The sequence below is a fragment of the Arachis stenosperma genome, chromosome 6 (assembly GCF_014773155.1).
Source record: "Arachis stenosperma cultivar V10309 chromosome 6, arast.V10309.gnm1.PFL2, whole genome shotgun sequence".
Classification (NCBI taxonomy): domain Eukaryota; kingdom Viridiplantae; phylum Streptophyta; class Magnoliopsida; order Fabales; family Fabaceae; genus Arachis; species Arachis stenosperma.
The window spans coordinates 144,120,486-144,136,569 of NC_080382.1; the positions used below are offsets into that span (position 1 = coordinate 144,120,486).

The 16,084-nt window shown below is 31.6% G+C and overlaps 2 protein-coding genes across 2 annotated transcripts; one reads left to right on the forward strand and one right to left on the reverse strand.

Moving 5' to 3' along the window:
* The first annotated feature begins 6,724 nt into the window (after positions 1 to 6,724).
* On the forward strand, positions 6,725 to 9,231 carry LOC130936226 (uncharacterized). Its single transcript, XM_057866262.1, has 3 exons — positions 6,725 to 7,539; positions 7,616 to 8,679; positions 8,770 to 9,231. Exons 1-3 carry the CDS (start codon positions 6,889 to 6,891, stop codon positions 8,813 to 8,815), a joined length of 1,761 nt encoding a protein of 586 aa, XP_057722245.1. The 5' UTR covers positions 6,725 to 6,888; the 3' UTR covers positions 8,816 to 9,231.
* A 767-nt stretch (positions 9,232 to 9,998) lies between these two features.
* On the reverse strand, positions 9,999 to 12,816 carry LOC130935777 (uncharacterized). Its single transcript, XM_057865663.1, has 3 exons — positions 12,017 to 12,816; positions 10,791 to 11,818; positions 9,999 to 10,695 (listed from the first exon to the last, which is right to left on the reverse strand). Exons 1-3 carry the CDS (start codon positions 12,716 to 12,718, stop codon positions 10,647 to 10,649), a joined length of 1,779 nt encoding a protein of 592 aa, XP_057721646.1. The 5' UTR covers positions 12,719 to 12,816; the 3' UTR covers positions 9,999 to 10,646.
* Between the last annotated feature and the right edge of the window lie 3,268 nt (positions 12,817 to 16,084).

Here is a 16,084-nt window from a genome sequence, read left to right on the forward strand (position 1 = left end):
AAAGAGTCATCAAAATCCCATTTGAAGTGGGAATAGAATAAATATTTGGATTTTGTTCTGTTCTTTTCATATAATCTTATTCTTCTGTATTTGGATACTAGTTGTTTTAGAGTTATTCATGATTCCATAAAGTATTAGCAATGAAAAGTGAATTGTATCAAAATTACAAAGTCAACTAAAGTCTACTATTTTTCAGCTACAGTTCTCTTTTGTTGAAATGCAATTGAATTGACATGGCTATGAATGTTTTTGCATCTAAAAGAAATCGTCCATTTCCAATTGCCTTATAAGAATGTGATTCATCATACATTCCCTTCCGGATATTTTTCCAACAATTAATATTTTCATCGTTTATTATTTGGATAAAATATATATTAAAATATAAAATACATATTGAAAATATGTGAAACAATACATATATATGCAAATATATAGTGACTGAGTTAGTGACAAATTTTTTTTTTTATGTAACATAGCATCTCTGTTTTTCATTCCCAAAAATCGAGTTTGAGACAATTAGTTAATAGGACAAGAATATCCACCACATTTATAGGTTATATTTAGGTGTCAACAAGAGAATAAATATTTTACTACCAATCGCAAATTTCATGTTGAATTGAATTCACTTACAAGTTACAACCCTAACTATGAGGTAACATTACAAACTAGTAGAAATTTGCACAACACGATTATGACCCATGAAACATGGTCAAGAGATGCAACAAGGTAGAGAAAATCGAGATTTTACGTGAAATCGAAAAAGTAAATTAAGTACGTAAAACGTAAAATCTTAATAAGATTTAAATCGTAAAATCGTCAGACCTAGTATAAATTTCGTAAAATCGATTGACTCATTTAAAATCGTAATATCGGAAGATTTTAAGAGTTAAATCGAGATTCTAGCTACTATGGATGCAAATGTTAAAGCAAATTTATAGCACCTTTTTTTTCTCTCTTTATAAATGGTTTCAGATTTTAATCTTAAACATAACAAAAAAAATTATAAAAAAGAAAATTTATGCACCAAATCTTTTCCAATTTCATTATTTCTCTTGGATGTTACCTAATTTATTTGTTAGGAAGCCTAATTTTGTGTTGTAGTGTGTATCTTGCTGCATATATTTTTTGATCATCTGTTGGTCAATAATGAAGGGCATGGATTTGCTTTTAATATCTTAAACTATGCAATATGTCTCTAATTATTATGAATAACTTAAAAGTCGAAGCTATCTATTTATTTCTTTCAATAACTCGAGAACCGTTCTGTGCTCTCATGAAACATAGTAATTGAGATGAATTATGTTATGTCAGTGTGTGCTTTCTGAGTAAACTTCTCATTATTCAATGGCAGAAACAAACAGTTGCTGTTTTACATAGTCACCAATCCACCATAATAATAGTGTCCCTATAATGTTAACCTATGGCTGCTGCTATCACCATTTTCTTGAAATTAAAGAGATTACAACTCAGTTGCCTTAAACATCAAAGTACTATTTAATTCGAATCGAATATCATATTATCGACCCTTGACAGTTGTAGAATGCCTAAACAGCAACGGCCAAAAGAGGCTGCAAGTAATAACAACCATAAGATATGGCAACAACCAAGAATAAAATGAGCTAAAAAAGGAAGTTGTATTTTCCAAACACACCACATCACCAAGTGTATGATCTCGTATTTGAGCGACAGAATGCTTTTTATAGGTTTTTGGCTGGAGGTCATGATCAAAATGCTTTTTGTAAATATACATGAGAGTACTCTTGAAGTACCATATTTATATTTAAATAATAGAAATATTATTAATATAATATTTGTATGTATATCTAAATTATCCATCAATACATCTATTTAAACAAATAGTATTTTAACTTATCCACCTATATATATATATATATATATATATATATATATACATATTTGTGTAGGTTAACTCCCTCACGGATATTCATCTCTTCTGTCAACATTATAAGATTTTGTTGCGCAGTATAAAGTTTACAAATGAAATTTGTTGACAGGAGTCTCAGAAAAAGTCTAGATAGTAAACTTCTAATTCTGCTAATTAATTTATAATTTTTTTCTTATTTTTTTATGTTCAGCTATCATCGCTTAATCGCATTCTTTGTGGAAGAAATATAAATTTAATATATTAAAATGCATAATTTTCTATTCTAATAAAGATATACATGAGAATACTTTTAGAGTACCGTATTTATATTTGAATTATAAAAATATTATTAATATAATATTTTTATGTATATCTAAATTATTTAATACAATTATTTAAAAAACAGTATTTTAATTTATCCACATATATATATATATATATATATATATATATATATATATATATATATATATATATTTGTGTAGGTTAACTCCCTCACAGATATTCATAATCTCTTATGTCAAACATTATAAGATTTTGTTGTCCAGTATAAAGCTTACAAATGAGATTTGTATAAAGCTTACAAATGAAATTTGTTGATAAGAGCGCAGAAAAAATTTAGATAGTAATCTTCAAATTTTGCTAATTAATGTATAATTTTTTTTATTTTTTTAGTCTTATTTTATTTTTTTTATGTTCAGCTATCATCGCTTAATCACATTCTTTATAGAAGAAATATAGATTTAATATATTAAAATACATAATTTTCTATCATAATAAAAATATACATGAGAGTACTCTTAAAGTACTGTATTTATATTTAAATTATAGAAATATTATTAATACTTCTATGTATATCTAATTTACGATCTTAACAAGTTAGAATGCATAATATTTTTATATATATTTAAATTATCCATTAATAAAATATAAATTATATATGGTTATAGATATATGTAAATTATGTACAGATAGTTAGAAATATTTTATTAGATGAAAAATGCTTTTCCTATCAAACTTTATCCTCTCATGACTCTATCTCTATTTTACTCTAATACTAACAGTGCAGGAATTACATCTCAGCCACCTAAGTACCTTTTTCCTTTTGCAATCTACTACTAGTCATTCATCAAATTCTACTACTTTGTCTATGTCTGTTTTTTATTCTGCTACTCTTTCTACACCTCACTCACCTACATTTTCACTTAATTCTATTTTAAGAGGAAAAAAAATTTTTTTTTCTTATCCAACACTGCTCTCACTGTAACTATTGGCTCAACTGGAAAGGGTGATTTGCATGAAGGATTATACATTCTAAAGGCATCATTTTCAACCAATTGCTCAAAGTCGCTGACATCACCAAATCTTTTTAAGTTCTGATTCTAATCATGTTTCAATAAATTTATATGACTTACAATTGTGGCACACTCATTTAGGTCATGTTTTATCTAAAATTATATATCATTTAGATAATACTCTTCATTTACAAAATAAAGCTGATTGCAGTGGTCGTGAGATATGTCCACTTGCAAAATTTCGAAAACTTACTTTTGATTCCCGCAATAATTTGTCTTCAAATTCCTTTGACTTTGTTCATTGTGATGTATGGGGATCTTACCAAGTTTTAACTTATAATGAAAAGAGATTTTTCTTAACTATTGTTGATAATGCCTTGAGATTTTCTTGGATTTATCTACCGACTAATAAATCAGATGCTACAACTTGTTTAAAGACTTTCTATTCCTTAATAGAAACTCAATTTAGCATCAAGATTAAGTGTTTCAGATCGGACAATGCAAAAAAACTTGCACTCACAGATTTTTTGCAACAAAAGGGAGCTCTCCACCAATTTTTTTGTCCATACAGACCACAATAAAATGCCGTGGTAGAACGGAAACACCAAAACCTTCTTAATGTGGCTCGAGCTCGCCCGTCTCTTTTTTTGGAGAGTGCATCACCACTGTTGCCTTTCTCATCAATAGAACCCCAAGTCCCTTACTAAACCTGAAGCCTCCATTCGAACTACTATTCAACAAAGCTTCCAACTATGATGGTTTACAAATCATAGTTGTAAAAACCGGATCGGATTGACCGGTTCGACCGGAAAATCGAACTTTGTACCGATCCAGTTTGGTATATTGACCGCTTAAGGAAATGGACCGGTCAAAACCGGTACGGACCGATCAAACCCGAACCGGTGCAGTCAACGGTCAACCTGCGTACCGATGACGTCACGTTGATGTCAGCATGTGGGTTGAGAAATTTGGAAAAATGCATTGCAGTGAGTAGGAGTTGAACTTGGGTCTTTTGAAACCAAGTTGACAACCACTGCATTAAACCGTTTCTTTAATATTGCTAATGCTTTTTATAATATATATTTTATTTTTTATAACTAATACATATATATATATATATATATATATATATATATATATATATATATATATATGAAAATACTTAACTCAATATTTTTTAAATTAATTAATTTTAAAATAAAAAATAATAATAAATATAAAAATAAAATAAAAATTATTTATTCTGAGAAAAAAATAATTTATATAATTATTTAATTATATAAAAATATTTAAATCTTGAAATTATTTTTTGGATATAATTCATAAATTATTATTCTTATTGTATCCAATTAAGATACTATATAGTAGTATAAACTAATTATATGTCTATTTTTGTATTAGTTATTTATAGAATTCGACTTAATGATTCTTAAAATGTTAGTAAAAATATGTATTTTTCAAAATTTAATTTTAGGTTTTTTACTATTTTTATTTTTTATTTGCATAGTACTGAGTCAACCGGTTCAACCAGTGACCCACCGGTTGAACCAATGATCCAGTGACCCAGTGACTTGACCGGTTCGATTACCGGTTCGGTTCTGACAACTATGTTACAAACTATACAACCTTGAGACCAAACAGCTTTTTTTCTCCAGAGATGTGATTTTCCATGAACATGTCATGCCCTTCAGCAATTCTCCACACCTCGAACTCCATAAAGACTTGTTTGCCGATTTTGTCTGACCTACCCCAACACAAGACCCTGCACCCCAAGATTCCTCTCCAATTCCAATACCTACCCAACCTTCCATGGCACCAGCTACTACTTCCAACATTCCTTCAACCCCACCCCTGCCCCGGAAATCCTCCATAACCCATCACCCTCCACCATGCCTCACTGACTATATATGCCTTACCATCACGCCCTACCCTCCTATCCTAAGCCGTAAAGAATAGGTGGTGAGGTATTACGACCTCTAAAAGTAATATGTACATAAATATAGTTGAAAGAATTTACAATTAGGATCCTTGAAAAAAAAAGCTAAGCAAAAGCGAAAACAGAAAATCATGTCACATTCGCAAGGTTAATCGTAAAACGGATAGGAAAGATCGAAAGAAGGCTAAAAACATAATATTCAGAACGGAGTTCCGTAATACAGATATCAAGCTCCAGAGTCGACCTGCGAAGCTAAGGCCGGCCAAAGTATGTAATTATGTATATTTATACAACCCAAAATACAACTCAAACTACAGAATAAATATATATTTCTCCAAATCAACCTTTAGGAATGACAAAAATACAAAATATACATGCGGAGATTCTATATATATATATACATAGCCTAAAACATAATATAACAACCCAAAAGACAGTTCTTTGCTTGTAAGGAGGGTCTCCAGACGCTCAACGAAGTGCTTCTTGACCTGCATCTAAAAAACAACAGAAATATGTATAGAATAAGAATTAGAGGTTCTCAGCATTGTAAAGTTGCCAACATAGTTAATATATATAAAAGGTCCCGAAAAAGATAGAGGTATTCTTAGAACTCCAACAATTGTAACAGAAATATATATAGAATGAGGGATAATTGTACTATTAATTAATAAGAACATTTGTAAACAAGTTAATCTATATATAGAAATCGAAAGAGCTGCATATGTTTTATAAGATCCAAAAAGTAATTTTAGTTTTTAATGAAGAGAATAAAATAATAAAACTTTTTATAGATAATTTTGTGTTATTAATAAAAATCCTCTTTTATACTTTATATCTTCATCATTCATCTTAATGTATTAAAAAATTTATCTGTCTAAAATATATTTTTTGGATTGAATTCATCAATTTATTCAATAATAATTTTGAACCAAGTTCGAAACATGTCTCAAACAGACTCGATCCAAATTAAAATTATATTTCTGTGATTAAAATGTAAATTTTATATTTTAATTGATCATTCTAAATATAGTTTTTTTAAAATAAGATCGTTGTATTAGTTAATTAGTTACTAGGGACTTAGGAAGGCTCAATACATTTAGATGAACTAATGGCCTATTTAAAAAGTTTTAAAAGTTATTTTTTTTAAATTTTTGATTTATGAATAGTAGTAATATTAATATTTGGTATAATTTTTAAAATAAAAATATAATTTTTTAAAACGTTATTTAAGTGCTTATGAAGAAATTAAAAAAATGACTTTTTTTTTCATAATAAAAAATTTTTCATCACATTTCTTTTAAAATAAATACTTTTAGAACTAAAAAACTAAAATACAAAATAACTTATTTATAAGTTACTTCTAATATAAAAATTTATTATTTAAACTATTTTTTAAAATAAATTTAATTAAACTATTTACCCAAACGAACACCTAAATTACAAATCTCTTCTGAAGTCTATTCCATATCCACACATAACTAAAGCTTTTTTTTTTTTGGACAGAGACCTGGGCCAGCAGATCAGCCCAGGCCACACACATAACTAAAGCTTGAATGACCTGTGTTGTCTCCTTCGGCCCAAAATTAAATAAAAGACCATGTTGGGCTGATTCCAGGGCCAAGACGCATGCAGTAGCCTCAGCCTCTCTCACTGTGAGGGTTGAGGGAAGCTTCGCCGAATCTCGAATCACTGGCCCAGTGCCCCAGTGCCCCAGTGCCCCAGCGCCACCTTCTTCCAAGTGAAACGTCTGCATCAAACAGGAAAAGCCAATAATGCCCCTTTGGTTGTCTTTGTTACCGGCGGATATGTCGGTATACGCTATCCCATCCACCGTGGCCGCCTCCACGGTCACTGCCGCAACCTTCTTCTTAATCTGCAAGTCTCACCTCATAACACTCCATCAAGAACAACCGAAACGCAATCCACGTGGCAAGATCATGTTCGTTTCGCGACTCGGATATTCAACTGCAGAAGCCCTAGCGGAGCGCCTCTGCAATTTGTTAGAGTCGAAAGGCCTCGTTTTGGAGGTCGTAGATGCTCGGAATTATGATCCCGAAGACCTACCCAAGGAGAACCTCATCATCCTCGTTGATTCAACTTCGAATTTTTGGTACCAACCTCCCGAACCACCTCAACTACTGGCCTTAGACGACAGCAAAGGAGCAAAGAACTTCGCCAGTTGGCTCGTGCATAACGCGGAGAGCTTTGGGATCGGAGCGGTTGTTGTGAAGGGTTGCAATTTCACTGCATTTGTCGTGGGCAAAAGGGATGGTAAGAATTTGATGGCTAAGGCCACCAATCATTTTAGGGATTTGGATCACGTTCAATACTATGATCATCTTGAAGAGTGGTGGGGAAGTGTTGTTGCGATGGTTTCGGGAGATACGGTTGCTAATGGCATGTGCGGGGAATCTGAACCTGAGGTCAGTTTATAACTATGACGTTTTAATTTCTTATCTAATTTTATTCTAAACACTGTGATTGTTGTTCTAATTCTAGGATGATGTTGGTTGTTCTGATCCAAAAAGCATATATATGTTGGTGGAAAATGTGGATGTAGTAGATAGAAAAAGAACCTTCAGGCGCAGGATGTTAACTATCACTGAGGGCAACTTTATCAAGCATGGAGGTGTTGATCTTGAAGATGGAGGTCCTGTGACTGCCCAATGGCCTGTTGGAGATGATCTAATAATCGATTCCAACTTACCAACTTTTCAAGGATTTTGTTCCCTTGGTGGCAGCTTGTTCATTGCTGGTGGTATCATGTGTAACAAAGGATCAAAATTTGAATTTGAGCTAGAATTGGAACATTTTTTCCCAGCAAAAATGTGGTGCCTCAAGTATGACGGTTCGACCTGGACTTGGATTTTATGCGGAAGCATGATCGACTACCGAATGAATCCCATAGTAGTCCCATACCATCGCAACTTGTACATCTTTGGGGGTGATACTAAAGATTGGGTTGAAATCTACAATTCACAATCAGATTTATGGGAAAAAAGGGAAGTGCCTAGGGAAGCGCCCCATGTGCACTTTTGGTCGAGTTCTAAATCTTACTTTTTGTGGGAGGACAGAACAAAGCCTCGTAAGAAAACCCTCATTATGCTTTATGTTTATTATGGTAAGTATCAGGAACTCATCTCATATGACATCGAGGCCAACCTTTGGAGGAGATACCTTCCCTGCGATTTCCCGCCAATTCGTGATTCTTGTCCTAGGAAACTAATTCGTTTGGCGTGCAGTAATTATCTCCTCATTGTTGACTCTGCCGCTATGTGGTACATTTATGACTTTTCCAAGAAAAAACTCGTGGCAGATGTGCACGTGAATGGATTGGAAAAGCTGACTGGACGGGTGTCGTATGTTTTTTGTTGCCACTACACCAGCGAGGAAAGTCTGATTTATGTCTTCATGGAACCAGATGAAAAGGTTGTTGAGGAATATGGTGGTGATCCTGACCTTGTTCCTTATGCTAGAGTCAAGCTCCAAACAAGTGGTAATTTTTCTACCAAGGTTGAATCCAAGGGTAATCTTAAAGTTGGTCCGTATAGCAAATTCTATATGTAAGCATGAACCTTTCTCTGCTTTCTTTGTTTATAATTATTGTGCTGTTTGAAACTTGCTCACTCTATCCATTGAGCTTCATTGTACAGGTTTGCTGTTGGAGACCAAGACATTGAATTAAAGGGAGGATTGTAGCTTAGTTTTGTGCATCATACTGGTGTGGTAGACATTATATTAATAGGAATATGTTTTCTTGAACAGAGATTTCCCTTTATATTTCATTGTAGCTTAGGTTTGTGTAGGGATCTTCATTCTGGACTGGTGAGTTTGTTGCATTAGAAACTAACGATGACTGGCGATGCTAAGAGTAATTAGAGATTTCTTGCTTTTAAGATCATATAGGAATTTTCTTCAATGTTAAATTAGATATGTACAAATTACAAAAGTCGGCTCTGCTAAGATTTTAGTGGGACAGAGCAATGTGTCCAATTATCCAGGGGAGAGAAGGTTGATGTTTTTGTTGGTGCATTTAGATTTTAGACAATCTAATGTAAATTCGCAATACGCCCGGACCAAATGTTGATCCAATATAAAAATTAGTTGATACTTGATATCATATCGACTAATACTAATAGTTGTTACCTTTATCTTAAAAAAAAAGGTACGTGCATAAAAAGTAAAAAACCCATTATATATTTTTTAGTTAAAAATTTTTTCATTTTCTATTTTTAATAGCCCAAATAATCTTTTTTAAGCTCATATTAGTGAATTACCCTTATATGAAAAAAGGCTATTACATACGTGTATTTAAATAAAATTCGTAACATTATGTTACATGAAAAAAACATTAAATAATTGATACGAATCATTGTTATCACAATCACACAGATAATGATTACTAACTATATTATATTCAGTTATGTATTCTATATCTAACTATTTTGGTTTATGATAGTGTACAATTGTTCAACAAAATGAAGAATCATAATGCAGATAATTAACACTTCTTTTATAAGGAATTTCGCAATGCCACCAATCTAGTAGATAAGGAGTATATTAGTCCCCAAATAACGACTAAGAGTTAGTCAAGTAACAATATAGTTGCCTTTGTTCAAATGTTGCAATCCACAAAAATTGCAAACTACAATATCATTTACAACATTTCCACCCTCTCTATTTACCATGGTCTAAATGTATTTTTTAGGGTTCAATAAGTAAATTTCAAAGATGCACTTGTCTTCCAAAACAGAATTATATATAGAGAATTATTGAAACACAGAAATAAGCTTGTAAAAAAAAAGATACAATAAAAATAAGAGAAGTGTAAGACGTAAGACATCAAGATGCTAAATAAGGGAAATATTCTTAGCTTCACTTAATTACTAAAACAAAATTCTTTATGCACACTACTTAGAACATTACCTTTGAGATTAAGGGAAAGGTTCCTATCATTTATCAGGGGTTCTAACTCGGGTACATACTTCCCTATAAAAAAAATGTGTTTTATGAATGGTCAATTTAATTAGACAAAAAAATAAATTAAAAAAAAGGTAAAAAAAATTACAAAGTATGATACTAATTTCAATACTGCATAGCTCACCCTATCTGCATAATAATTGTGCTTAAAATTGTAAGCATCATTAGCTGTTTCAAGACAATTGGATATGTACAAATTACAAAAGTTGGCTCTGCTAAGATTTTAGTGGGACAGAGCAATGTGTCCAATTATCCCGGGGAGAGAGAAAGTTGATGATGTTTTTGTTGATGCATTTAGACAAATTAGTGTAAATTCCGCGATACGTCCCCATTAATATCCCACCCTACATAAACCATTACAATTGCCACTAGGGCATGCTGGTTCCCACCTATGAATGCTATGAATATTTTGAGTACTAGCTAACTCTAAAAGTCTCTACATCCTCAATCCTCATCATAAGAGAGACAAAAAAGTAACTCGGTCTTAAAACTATGTGATAAGAATAATACATCTACTCTGTTCAAGAAAACATATTCCTAACAGCAACATCTATGCTACAGTAGTCTTCCCTTTAATGTCTTGGTCTACAGCACCAAACCTGTCCACAATGGATAAGGTTATGAATTAATGAAGTTTGAGACATTATAATATAATAATAGAAAGAACAGAGAAAAGGGAAAGGTGCATGCTTACACATTGTACTTCCAATAGGGACCAACTTTAAGATTGCCCTTGGATTCAACCTTAGCAAAAAAATTACCATCGGTTTGGAGCTTGACTTTGGCATAAGGAATAATGTTAATATGATAAGTGAATGACTCTTTCTCAATATCCATTTCTTCAAGATGCATTTTATCTGGATCAATGAAGACATAGATCAAACTTTCCTTACTTGTGTGGTGACAACAGAAAACGTCAGTCACTGTCCCAATCTCATCCAACTCATTCATATGCACAATTGCCACGAGTTTCTTCTTAGACAAATCATAGATGTACCAATTAGTGATAAAGTCAATAATAAGAAGATAACCACTGCAACCCAAACGAATGAGTTTTCTACAACCACGGTAATGCGGAAAATTGCACTCAATGGGGCTCCAAATGTTGGCATTCAAATCATATGACATGAGCCATTGATTCTCATGATCAACCGAATACACAATGAGGGTTTCCCAGAAAAAGCAAGAGTGAGGCCACAAGTGCACACTCTCGGGTACTTCCCTTTTTTCCCAAAATTCTGATTTTGGATGGTAGATATCAACCCATATTCTTCTACCCTGAATGATGCACAACTTGCCATCGTATGGGATTACCATGGGGCAAGCCGTTGAGCAGGGGAAGAACATGCTTCTGCATAAACTCCAAATCCAAGCAGAACCATCATACTCGAGGCACCACAGTTTTGTGTCCTCACCAGAAGCGAGTTGCTTCCATCCTCTTTCAATATGATCCAGGTCCCCACCAGCAAAGAATAAACTGAGACCAAGGGAACAAAATCCTTCAAAAAATGGTAATCCAGACTTGCTTGTTGCACCATCTGGAAGACGCCATTGGGCAGTCACAAGACCTACGTCTTCAAGATCAACAGTGCCATTCTTCATGAAGTTGGCCTCACTGATAGTTAGCATCCGGCGCCTGGAGGTTGTACTATCTCCATCACCCAGATTTTCCACCAAAATATATATGCGTTTTGGATCACAACAACCAGCATGATCCTGGAACTAAGAAAACATTCATAATATTTAGGACAAAACTAGATCACCATGAGTTTAGAACAATTATCTATCAATCAGGAAGCTTTTCAGCAGTGTAAGCATTCATAAGAAATAGATTAGTGGTTGACTTGACGAGGTAGGATTTGAAACAAAAAAATATATATACATTTGATATATAAAGGATAAGAGCATGCGGAAATCTACCTCGGGTTCAGATTGCTCGCACTCGTCATCAGCAACGGTATCCCCGAGAACTGCACCTTTCAAAACCGCAACAACCCCTTGCCACCAGTTGTCAAAATCAGAAGCAGCGTCGAATTTCGCAGCCTGACCAAAATCCCTAATGCGATTTGCGGCCTTAGCCATCAAATTCTTGCCACCTTCAGAAACACTACTGCCTACTCCAAACACACTGAAACTGCAAGCGTTCACAACAAAAACCCCACTCCCAAAGTTCTCCGCGTTATCCTGGATCCACCTGCCGAAGTCCTCTGCTCCGTAAGTTAGGCTAGTGATGATGCACTCCGGAGCTAGTTTCCAATGTTCCGAATTTGAAGCGACGAGGAGGACGATGTTCTCTTTGGGTAGCTCTTCGGGCTCGTAATTCCGTGCATCTACCAACTCTAGATACACGCAATTACCGAAGTGCATTTCCGAGGCTAAAAATTCGTAGAGGCGCTTCGCAAACGCTTCTGAGGTTCCAATTTGGGAGACGAATAGGATCTTCCCACATGTATTGCGTTTCGGTTGTTCTTGATGGAGTGTTATGAGGTTCTCTTTGTGGGGGAAGAGGTGAGACTTGTAGATTAAGAAGATGGATGCGGCAGTGACTGTGGCGGCGGCCACACTGGACAGGATAGCGGATACCCATATATCCGCCGGTAACGAAGACAACCAAAGGGGCATTATTGGCTATAAGCTCAATTTTGTTGCAGCCGTCGAAGAAGGTGGCACTAGCAAGATTCTGAGCACTGGACTGGTTATCAAATTGCTCTATTTACTAATAGGGGTGATAAAATGGGTTAATCCTGTTGGACCGATCTACTAAATTTAAAAAAGATGGACTGATTTAGAATTTGGAGTCCATCATATTAAAAAAAATTGTCAAATTGACAAGTTTTGACGGGACTGACAAATTTTGACGGGACCGAGCGAGCCGTTTTGTTTGGTCAAAGATTTTTATTTTTTTATTTTTTTATTTTTATTAATAAAAGATTGATTATTGTTATAAAATTAATAATTATAAAATTTTTAAATTTTTTTGTTTTTATTTTTTTAGTTATTATCTTTATTATTTTATTTTATAATTTTGTATATTTGCTTAAATTATGTGACTTATTTTTTTAAAATAAAGATGGTTTTATTGACAAATATTATTTTGAACAAAAATATTTGACTATTTTTTATTTGTATTTGATTTTTTAATTATTATTTTTTAATTAATTTTAATGAATTTTATTTTTTTTAAAAAAAAGGTAAAGCGGACTAGTCTGCCGACCCACCAATCCGCTGTAAAGCAGGGCATGCTAGCATTAAAAAAAAAAAACTATCTTAATTGGCGGTGCGGGCCTATAGGGAGCGGGTTGGGGCAGATTGGCCCGCTTTGCCACTCCTAGTCACTGGTTTATTGGTCTAATCAGTCCAATTGTGATTCAATAAAAAAAAAACTATTTTAAAATAAAATAATAATTAAATTATAGAACAGCTTTCATCAAGACAATCAATAAATCATCAACACAATAAAAATTATAAAACATGTTTATTATTATAATATAAAATTACAGAACATGTTTATTTAATAGTTATTACATTGATAATAGTAAATATTTTCCAAACATCCAATCAAATGTGTTTTTAGATGATGGTAAAAATTTAAAAATTGAGTCATATAAACCATCTTTAGAAAGATAACAAGAGAAATTAAATCTTGTAAGATTAATTAATATCCAACAAAAAAACACAGTACATATAATCACTGATAATCAACATAACTTGAAAACATGCCATGCATATAAGTAACAATTACAAGTGATGGAAAACAAATAAACAAACCAAGTAAAAAATATTGGCCCTAAAATTTGAAGCAAAGGCCTCTGGAATACATTGAGGAAGAATTATAATATAATTTGGAAACGAAGAAAAATTTTAATTTATACTTTTGAGATCAAAATCATACTTAACTATACCCTTAATTATATAGAAACTAATAAAAAAATGATACAAACCCTTATTTTTAAATAGTAAATTCTTAAGTAAGTCGTATGAGCTCCAAAAAATCCACAAATATACTAAGCAATAAAATAATTATACAAATTCTTGTTTTCAATTAGTAAATTCTAAAGTTTATATCACTGACCTATCATAAACCGTAATAAGACTTTTTTCTTAGTATATTTAATTATTATTTTATATTTTAATAGTAAAAAATTAACATCATATACTTATATATTAAGTTAATATACCGTAAACACTAATCTATATAATGCTGTTAAAAAAATATAAATATTAAGTGCATCATGAAAAATGGACTGTGACTTAATTAAAAATATTAGCTAAATAATATTAATGAAGCAAATGCTTTATTTAAAAAATATTGAGTGAATAATCTTCACACTAGATTTAGTGATTTAGCTAAAAAATTAATTAAACTATGTTGATAACACAAATAATTTATCTCCAAAATCATAATAAAAGTATTATTAATTAATAAAAATCATTTATAACTTTTCAAACAGAAGAATTAAAATTAGAACTGTAAAATTATGTAATAATTATTTTTTAGCAATGTTTCTTAGACTATTAAATCATATATCCTAATAAATAAAAAGACTAATTATTTATAATTATATGCTAAATTATACAAAAAATAATAAAAAAATAATACAAACCCTTGTTTGAGGGTTTTCAAATGGTAAACCCCTAAGTTTCTATTACTAAATTAACCACCGTAAACGCTAACTAAAGATTCAGGAATAACTAAAAATTGAAGTTGTAATTTGTGAAAAATATTGTTGAAAAATATTACAGTCAGATAGATACAGTGTATATGAGTTAAAAAGACCATAAATATATAAAATAATAACATAAATATACAAATTTCTATTTTCAACTGATGAATTTTACAATTTATATCACTAAACTAACCACTATAAACAGTAATAAAATTTATATTTTAGTATATTTAAATATTAATTTATATATATTCTGATAATAAAAAATTAACATTATATACTTATATATTAAGTTAATATACCGTAAATACTAATCTATCTAATATTTATAAAAAAAATATAAATATTAAGTGAACTATAAAAATTGGACTCGGTGACTTTGTAAAAAAATTAGTTAATAATATTGATGAAACAAATGATTTATTTAAAAAATATTGAGTGAATAATATTCACACTATGAAAATTGAATTTAGTGATTTAATTAAAAATTAGTTAAATCATGTTAACAACACAAATAATTTATCCCTAAAATTATTAATATAATAAAAGTATTATAAATTAATAAAAATCATTTATAACTTTTCAAACAGAAGAATTAAAATTAGAATTATAAAATTAGGTAATAATAAATATTTTTGAGCGATGCTTCTTAGCATATTAAATCATATATCCTAATAAATAAAAGGCTAATTATTTAGAGTTATATGCTAAATTATATAGAAAGTAATAAAATAAATAATACAAATTCTTGTTTTTAAATGGTGAACCCCTGTATTCACATTACTAAGTTAACAAACGCTAACCAAGGATTCAGGAATAATTAAAAGCTAAACTCGTAATTTGTGAAAAATATTACAGCTAAACGCGGTATGAGCTGAAAAAACCACAAATATATAAAATAATAAAACAATTATACAAATCTTTGTTCTCAACTGGTCGTTAGGCTAACCACCGTAACAAGTAATAAGACATAGTTTAGTATATTTAGTTATTAATTATATATTATAATAGTAAAAAATTAACATTTTATACCTATATGTTAGAAATCACACTTTATATTTGTTACGATGAGTAACCGGAGATTATTGGGCTGGGTTAGCTTAGTTGGCCCAATCGTCTGAACGTTGAAATATCCACGAGAGTTTGTAATCCAAGGCCCCCGTCCGACTTATGCTGGAGAGAAGGGAGGGTGGTACCTGCAAAGACACTCCGATGCCAAAGTTAGCAAAGGGGCAAGATAGGTCTAGAGAGTATTGGGTCTCTGAAATACCTGGAAAGTGTCAGTGTATTTATAGTGGTGAACCCATAACCACCGTTGGAG